The sequence below is a fragment of the Nicotiana tomentosiformis genome, chromosome 8, assembly GCF_000390325.3.
Source record: "Nicotiana tomentosiformis chromosome 8, ASM39032v3, whole genome shotgun sequence".
NCBI classification, from domain to species: Eukaryota; Viridiplantae; Streptophyta; class Magnoliopsida; order Solanales; family Solanaceae; genus Nicotiana; species Nicotiana tomentosiformis.
This window is the reverse complement of record NC_090819.1, coordinates 14,322,386-14,331,698: the sequence shown is the minus strand read 5'-3', so window position 1 is coordinate 14,331,698 and position 9,313 is coordinate 14,322,386. Positions and strand designations below refer to the sequence as shown.

General features: G+C 32.3%; 1 protein-coding gene across 2 annotated transcripts; it reads left to right on the top strand.

Moving 5' to 3' along the window:
• The first annotated feature begins 1,069 nt into the window (after window positions 1–1,069).
• LOC104102808 (NAC domain-containing protein 73-like) lies at window positions 1,070–8,956 on the top strand. Of its 2 annotated transcripts, none has more exons than XM_009610640.4 (4): window positions 1,070–1,194; window positions 1,462–1,682; window positions 2,349–2,538; window positions 7,962–8,956. In XM_009610640.4, exons 2-4 carry the CDS (start codon window positions 1,530–1,532, stop codon window positions 8,441–8,443), a joined length of 825 nt encoding a protein of 274 aa, XP_009608935.1. In that variant the 5' UTR covers window positions 1,070–1,194; window positions 1,462–1,529; the 3' UTR covers window positions 8,444–8,956. The 2 variants fall into 2 exon arrangements, with proteins under 2 accessions (XP_009608935.1, XP_009608936.1); XM_009610641.4 differs by lacking the exon at window positions 1,070–1,194 and adding an exon at window positions 1,226–1,368.
• The last annotated feature ends 357 nt before the right edge of the window (window positions 8,957–9,313 follow it).

The following is a 9,313-nucleotide window of genomic DNA, read 5'->3' as shown; positions in this document are numbered from 1 at the left end:
AACTTGTTGTTACTTCTAATCAGGCCAAGAGTTTCCAGAACTTCCAACAACTCCCAAACATGGCTAAAAGTGTATTCCTTCTTAATAAATGACAGCTGCCCACAATAAGAACAAAGTATGAAAAATATAATTTCTTTATTAGCTAGAGTTGTATATAGTGTTTGGAGTGAGGACCTGTGCGTTTTTATTTTCTCAGTCCTCCTCAATTTTATTTGGTGATGGTATCACCCCTGTTGTATTAGTTTCGAGGTATGGTTTATGCTCCCCTCATGTTCGTTTTTGTGAAATACAACATAACCTAGAACCTCCATCTGGATAGTTTTATTTTTAAAAAAATATTACTACTTGATTTACTAGTCTTTTGTTTTCTTTGTTAAAATAGTGATGGATAAATACAAATTGAGTATATTGATTGTTGAAGTGTGATAACTTCATCTAAAAATTAAGTTGTTAGGGAAAATACACTTTTATTTATTTAATTATCTCTTTAACACGCACCCTCACCCTGAAATTTTATTCATGGTTCAAGTGACGTTCAACTACGTAAAAAAAAATTTTTAATAATTGGGTGTTGGTGAGATTCAAACCCAGAATCTCTGTCTTCTCTAACACCATGTTGAAGTGTAGGATCAACTCATCTAAAATTTTAAGTTGTTAGAGATATAGAGAACACTTGATTTAATTAATTATATATGTCTTCAACATTGATAGTTTAAAGAATATATTTTACACTATCCGATCGCCTAAAAAATAACTACAGGTTTAATCGTTCATTAAAAGGAATTAGTAAAATTAAACAAAAAATCAAGTTATATATCTATTATAACATGTTAAAATTCTATTAACTGTCAATGCATATAAGTTAAATACATACTTATAAGAATCATGGAATAGTAAGAAATGGGACCTTACAAACTGCATATATTCTGGTACATGTGTATATACACACAAACAAAACCAGACTTGACGTCTAAGCAACCTATTTTCCTTTAATATTTTTTTCCCTCCTTTTATGTAGAAAATATTCTTTCTAGTTGTTCCTTTCACATAAACACAAGCAAGGTAATAGTCTGAACCCCCTCTCCTTTATTTTCTTCTATCTTTTCTCTCTTTGAGGGTTTAACATATGAAGCCTTGGATTTCTTCTATTTTTTTGGTTCATTTCAATCACAGAAACGTGAAGAAACCAAAAAAGTAAGAGTGAATATTTCAATTTCTTACTAGATTTTGTTTAGATTTGGTTTAACTCAATAAACGTGCTTTAATATTTATAAATTCCTTCTCCTTTCCTTTTCTTTTTTCCCGTTTTATCTTATGTGAATTTTTGAACCGAGACTCTTCTGGAAACACTCTCTCTACCTCAACAAGGTAGGGGATAAGGTCTGCGAATATACTACCTTCCCCAGACACTGGCTATGTTGTTGTTGTTTTACAGCGTTCTTGTTTTTTTTTCTTTTTCAGTTAGGGGAGGAAGAAGAGGAAACTGGAAAAGGAAGGTGAATAGGAATAAGAGCAATAGCAGAGAAATCATGACATGGTGCAATGAATCAAATGATCAAGAATCACTCCAATTAATCAAAGCTACATCAGAGGAAAAAAGTGTTATAATCTCAAAAGTTGATCATCAAGTTAGAACAATAACTTGCCCTTCATGTGGCCATAGCATTGAGCTTCAAAATCAGGTATTCATGATATATCTATACGTGTTAGGTTTTTAGTAGTAATCTGCGACCTTTTCATTTTTGGGAAAAGGTCAGAAATATTCTTCTATTATTTGAAATATATTAATTAGTTTTATTCTCTGTTATATTTTAGGGTCGTTCATGCCCGTATTGCTAGTAAATTGTCTACTATTTGCTTTTGACCTTAATAAAGCTTCGACCTAAAATATATTGGAGGTAATATTAAACCATGGTCTAAAACAACAACAATAACAACAACAACAATCATTATAATCTCACTAATGGGGTCTGGGGAGGGTACCCCTACCCTAGGATAGAGAGGCTGTTTCCGATAGACCATCGGCTCCCTCCCTCCAAGAACTCCTCACCTTGCTCTTGGGGTGACTCGAACTCATAACCTCTTGGTTGGAAGTCGAACTCACCACTAGAGCAACCCACTCTCTAAAGTAGATAGATAAATTTTCGAATTTTTTTTCGAAAACGTATTTTGACATGTGGAATGCTCTCAATCTCTAAAGACAAAGACAATACAAAATCATTGATATAAATAGTTCTAAAGTATAACCGAGGGTAAAACTTTTTATATATTTTTTTTAAGTCACGTAGTTTTTTATATTTGAACTAATTTATTAGCGGCTAATTTACATATATAATTGGAATTACTAGAGGGGAATACATGATTTGCCTGGTCTACCAGCTGGAGTGAAGTTTGATCCTTCTGATCAAGAAATTCTTGAGCATTTAAAAGCAAAGGTATTTTCAGATACTCATAAGCTTCATCCTCTAATTAACGAATTCATTCCAACCATTGATGGAGAAAATGGAATTTGCTACACTCATCCAGAGAAATTACCAGGTAATTTCCTTTATTTATTAATTCAAATTCTACGACCTGTCAATGAAAAGAATAAACCAAAAAGAGAAGATTCATCATGTTTTCTTGTCCTAATTTTATTCCTTTGTTATGGATTTATATTCTGAATATTGTCATTTAAGGCAAAAACATATTATTCGACGTGCTTGTGTATAATGTTTAATAGAGTTTAAGTTCATAGTGTAAAAGATAGTTGTACGGTCATGTTACTTAAAAGGTAATTGCAGACATATTTATATAGTAAACATTAATTGATAACCTAATACTATCGAAAATAACTCCTAGAAAGGTGAATTTATACGGATAATATTTTAAAAAAATTACATTGTTAATATATACAGCTTATATCATTTTAATATAGGGTAAAAAGTGGTGATAATTGCGTGGGGTGTTACTAACTAGTTTGAAGTTAAAAGTTTGCCTAATTTAGCTAATCCATAGTCTCTTTTACGTACTATTATTATTCTTTCCTTTTCTTCTTAGTCTTTCAATCGTGAACTCGTCAACCTAACGTACAATGGGAATTTTGTTGTGGAACTTGGCGTAGCTAGAAGGTGAGGTACATAGTCAGGGGCGGATCCAGCCCTCTAACACCGGGTTCAACTGAACCCAGTGCTTTTATTGCGAATTATAAATTTATGTATAAAAATTTATTAAAATTACAATAAATAATAAATATGAACTCATAACTTTAAAAATATAATGATGTAATGCTAAAAACCTTAATGGTTGAACTCATAGAATTTAAATCTTGGATTCGCCTCTGTACATAGTAACTTTAGTTCGAATAATGTATTTAAATTTAAAAAAATCATAAAATATGTACAAAAATTAAATTCAGAATACAGTCACTAACACTTGATGTTACTATCCTAGAATCTAGAACCAATAAAGTTCATATTATGACTCCGCCAAAATATTATAACTAAGTAATGGTTTAGGAAATAAGGTGTCACGACCCCAAATTCCCTCCGTAGGATGTCGTGGCACCTAGTCTCTAATACTAGGTAAGCCTATCAATGCGGAATAATAATAAATATCTGAAATAAATAAACTACAATTCAAACAATTTCAACTCCCAAAATCCAGTAGAAATAAGTCACAAGGTTCTAAGAATTTATTCTCAATGTCTCTATATGTCAAGGTCTAAATAAAATATAAGAAAGCAACATAAAATGATAGAAGGGAACTCCGGAGTCTGCGGACGCTGGCAGATATACCTCGAAATCTCCGTGCGCAAGTAACTCACTAACGTCAAGGCTGGTAAAATGTACCTGGATCTGCACAAAAAGATGTTCAGAAGCGTAGTATGAGTACACCACAGCGGTACCCAGTAAATGCCAAGCCTAACCTCGGTAGAGTAGTGACGAGGTCAGGTGAGGCCCTACTGGAATATAATAATGGCATGGTAAAATGTTTATCAATGTAGTAAAATAAAATAACATTGGAAATGAATCAAATAGTATGTCACATTTAATGACATCAAATAATTACAAATAATATCTCGTGGAATCAAAACAGAATTTCCTTCAACTTTATGAAAATCGCAACAATTAATCGAAAGCAACTATGGCCATAAATCAATATCAACAAGGGAACTCCCGAGGTACTGCCTTGTAGTCCCAAATCATAAATAAATTCACAATATCTCATTTTCTTATATCACCGCGGGAGCCTTCACAATTTATTTAAAGAAAATATTTTTTTTCCGAAATAGCATCCCGCGTTTTAGCCACCCTTATCACACCGCATGACTTCTAGTAGTTCCCCTACTAGCCACGCGTATCAAGCCACCCTTATCTCACCGCATGCGTTTCAACACCCAGACCTTATACCACCGCATGCGTATCAATATCACAATATATCACAATTTGTACCTCAAGTGCTCAAATAATTTAACTTGCCAAAATAATTCAACAACAATATTTTTCCACAATAAAGAGCTCACGGCTCATGCCAAAATAAATCATCAATAATAGTTTTCCACAATAAAGAGTGCACGGCTCCCTCACAATGAGTATAAAAATATTCAGGAGAAAATAATTTAGGAAAATAATATTTCAAAATCTTTACTACGTTGCTTCAATATCAAGTTTTAAAATGTCAAATACTTCATATTAATAATATTTAATTTAAAGAAAATCAACCTTCAAATAATGCACAGAATAAAAGAAACCAAGTTTTAACTAAACAGGTAAAACAATTAGTAAGAAAAGATCAAACAAATTTGAAATATATATCTCAGATCAATAATGAAAAATATAACAAGATAAAATAATTTAATAAATGCGCAACGGTGATCTACATAATTTTAAAATATAATCTTTCGCAATTTAGCCCGTGTACACACTCGTCACCTCGTGCACACAACTTTCAACACATTTCAATAATCACATCAATACCAATCCTAGGGAAAATTTCCCCCACACAAGGTTAGACAAGTCACTTACCTCGACTTGCTCCAATTTAATCAAGTATTATGCTTTTTCCTCGATTTTCTGACTCCGATCGACTCGTATCTAGTCATAATTAATTCGATACAGTCAACAAAAATTATAGTAATCAATTTCATAAGAAAATATTATATTTTCATTAAAATCCGAAATTAGCTCAAAATTTGCCCGTGGGGCCCATATCTCGGAATCCGGCGAAACTTAAAAAATCTGACAACCCATTCAATTACGAGTCCACCCATACCAATTTTACCAAAATCCGATAACAACTCGACCTCCAAATCTTAAATTTTTATTTTTGGAAGATTTTGCAAAAATCTTGATTTTTCTTCCATAAATTCACGGATTCATGATGTAAATGAGTATGGAATCATGAAATATAATCAATATAGGATAAGGAACACTTACCCCAATGTTTTCCCGTGAAAATCGCCCAAGAACCGTGCTCCAAAAATCCAAAACGAAATGAATGAAATGACTATTTTTGGTCCTTAAGTTTCTGTCAATCTGTCACTAAAGGTCCATTTTTCGTCACTAAAATTCCACCAGAAATAGCTCTACCAGTCTTACTTCAATTGATCATAACTTTATGTACAAATGTCCAAATGATAAATGGTTTAATGTTATGGAAACTTGAATCCACTGACTACAACATTCATGTTTTGCAATGTTTCTGATTCCTTATGCATTGCGAGATATAAGCTCTCATAGTCTGCTGCATGCATTAGAATTTCTGGCGAAATTTCTGGCAAAACTGCTCTACCAGCCTTCATTCAATCGGTCATAACTTTCTTTACAAATGTCCAAATAATTTATAGTTTAACTTTCTGGAACCTATAATCAAATGACTACAACTTTCATGTTTTGCACATTTTCTGATTCCTTATGAATTGCGAGATATAAGCTCCCAAAGTTGGCTCCACGCACGAAATTTCTGCAACAGAAATTTCCAGCACTCTTTGTCCGAAATCCATTCCGTTTACCTTCCGAAATCCACCCGAGACCCTCGGGACCTTAACCAATTATTCCAACATGTCCCAAAATATCATACGAACTTAGTCGAGGCTTCAAACTACATCAAACAAAATCAAAATGACAAATCGCACCTCAAATCAAAATCAATGAATTTTGAACTTTCAAATTCTATATCTTGTGTCAAAATACATCAGATCAATTCGGAATGACTTCAAATTTTGCACACAAGTCATAAATGACATAACTGAGTTATAAAAATTTTCAGAATCGGATTTCGACCCCGATATCAAAAAGTCAACCTTTCGGTCAAACTTCCCAAAAATTTAACTTTCGGCATTTCAAGCCTAATTCTACTACGGACTTCCAAATAAAATTCCGATCACGCTCTTAAGTCCAAAATCACCATACGGAGTTGTTGGAATTATCAAAATTCTATTCCGGGGTCGTTTGCACATAATTTGATATCCGGTCACTATTTGAACTTAAACTTTTAATTTTTTATCAAAATTCCATATCTCTGGCTAGGGACCTCGAAATTTGATTTCGGGCATACACCTAAATCCCAAATCACGATACATACCTACCAAAATTGTCAAAATACTGATCCGAGTCTGTTTGCTCAAACTGTTGACCAAAGTCAACTCAGTTGAGTTTTAAAGCTCTAATTCACATTTTAATTCATTTTTCACCTGAAAACTTTCCGAAATATTTTTACGGACTGCACGCTCAAGTCGAGTAATGGTAAACAGTGCTTAAATCATATAATTAATCATTAAATTTAAAGATTATATTTTGGGTCATCACATAAGGAAATAACCATATAAGAATATGGTTTTGCTTGCTAACTTATGCTGCTTCTTTTTTTCATTTGGTCATACTAGCTAACTTGTTTCATTCTTTTTTTTTCTTTTTTTTCTTTCGCAAAGTCCAGCCCTGAAAATCTGTTAATCTCTTTTTTCCCTCCCTAAATTCTGGCTTTTATTCCACCAGATTTTATGCACTTCGGTCATTTGATTTAATTAAAGTTTTATAACAGAAAATAGCCATACTGGCTGCAACTGAATTGAGAGGATTTTGTTATTTTGCAAAGTTCCAAAAGTGGAAAATACTTGGTTAAAGGCGTCAAGTAAACTATTTGGTAAAAAGAGAGTATACAAGATTAAAAGGAATATAATGACTAAAAATTACCATTTGTTTTTCCTGCGGTTTGTTTCAAATTAAGAAAGCCGTAGTAATTTGTTAAATTTCTGGTAGTTCGTCTGTACATCTTTTTGAATGGTGGTAAAGTTTATTGAATACTATATGTTTTATGAGTTTAACTTTTTATACGCAAATTAAATATAATATTATTAATGTACATAAGTGACCTGCTCTTATAGGACATGCAATTGGATGACACAATATATAGTTTGAATAGTAATTTCTCTGTCCCAATTTATGTGAAGATGTTTAAATTTCGAGATCAAGTCAAACGAATTATTCTTTGACCGTAATTTTTTTCATTGCCTTTTAAATATCTTGAGCTATTAATTATTGTGACTTAATGGTACTTTTTATATAGTTTTTCAAATATGTAAATTTTATTTCGAAAAACCTAAAAAAATTGTCCAAATATACGGTCAAAATAAAAAAGTTTGAATCTCGAAAAACGAAAAGTGTCATATAGATTATGACAGAGAGAGTAACATTTATTGATATTTAAATTATATGCACTAATAATATAAAATTTATCAGATGCGCGTTTAAGATTTAAGTTTTAGGAGTTCAACCTTAAAATTATGGTTCCAGACCTACTATTTATTGAAATTTTAGTGAATTTTTATACATAAATTTATGTCTTGCGTCAAAAGTATTGAGTTCAATTGAATCGGGTGTCCGAGTGCTACATCCGCCGCTGAAATTTATCATACGTCAAGTGAATAGTAGGTTTCAGGTTACTAACTAATCGTTTTTCCTATGTTTTTTAACCCTATGTAGGAGCGAATAAAGAAGGTCAAATCCGTCACTTTTTTCACAGGCCTTCAAAAGCATACACAACAGGAAATAGAAAAAGGAGAAAAGTTGATACAAATACTGAAGGTGGTGAAACAAGATGGCATAAAACTGGAAAAACAAGACCAGTTTTTATAAGTGGAGTTTTAAAAGGTTACAAGAAGATTTTAGTACTTTACACAAATTATGGAAGGCAAAGAAAACCTGAAAAAACCAATTGGGTAATGCATCAATATCACTTAGGTGATAATGAGGAGGAAAAAGATGGTGAATTGGTGGTTTCTAAAGTTTTTTACCAAACACAGCCTAGACAATGTGGATCAAGAATATCTTTAAGTAGGCAAGATAATAATCCTATTATAAAAACCCCAAATTTAATTGATTATTACAACCCTCCTTTCATTTCATACCATGTTCATAACTCATCTATGTTTAATGTAACTTCAAATAATGAAAGCAAAGAATGAGGGAGTTGTAAGGAAAAGAAATTAATATTATTAGGTTAAACATTGACAAGAACAATTTGGGTGGGGTTTGATGTATGAATAAGTTAAGATTGAGGTACTGAAGAAGATGGAGGAATAAAAATTTATGTTACTTGGACTCTTACAAATATCGTTAAATACGTGTCTGATCCTTCAAAAGTAGTACGTTTTTGGAAGATCCAATTCAGATACAACAGTATTTATGGAAAGTCCGACCAATAATATAGATAAATTGTTACTTTTAACCAAATAGACGTTTCTTACTTTCCTAATTTGCTTGTAATTATGAAAACTAGAGGAAGCTGAACAATGATACTGTTGCTTATGAACTTTTGTTTTCTTTTCTAAAGGTAGTGAATAGGACTATAGGAGTACTTGTTATTGAAGAGTTAATGTACTTAAAAAGTAATGTGAACTGTGACTTATTTACCTTTGAAATTTTCGTTATTTTCGTGCTCATGACTTGTATTTTGCTAATTGGAATTCTTAGCTGCATATATTGTCATACTTCGTAGTGGCTTAGTCGTGAATGAAGTGAGTTGAGAACTATGAGGTTTCAGGTTTAAATTCCAACAGAGGCCTCAAAAGGTGAATTCATGTCGCTCGTATGTCCAAGCCTTGGTGGACCTTGTCCAGTATGAAGTTGATTCGGACACCACAATTTTAGTACGAGAAGTGCTATTCTTATCCTCTAAGCTTAGGAATAAAAACTTCTTAGGTAGATTGAAAATAGCATAGATCATGAAAGTATGGTACTTAGTTTTATTTGTTTTAGTTTGCCCCCGGTGTTCAGTATCCGTTTTGAGGCTTCGATTAATAGGTCTTTATCCAACGCAAATCTGAATTAATCAA

Coding starts and splice junctions, on each gene's coding strand:
- LOC104102808 (XM_009610640.4), top strand. CDS start 1,530: ATGACATGGTGCAATGAATCAAATGATCAAGAATCACTCCAATTAATC. Junction 1,683..2,348: donor GCATTGAGCTTCAAAATCAG/GTATTCATGATA, acceptor TGGAATTACTAG/AGGGGAATACATGATTTGCC. Junction 2,539..7,961: donor TCATCCAGAGAAATTACCAG/GTAATTTCCTTT, acceptor AACCCTATGTAG/GAGCGAATAAAGAAGGTCAA.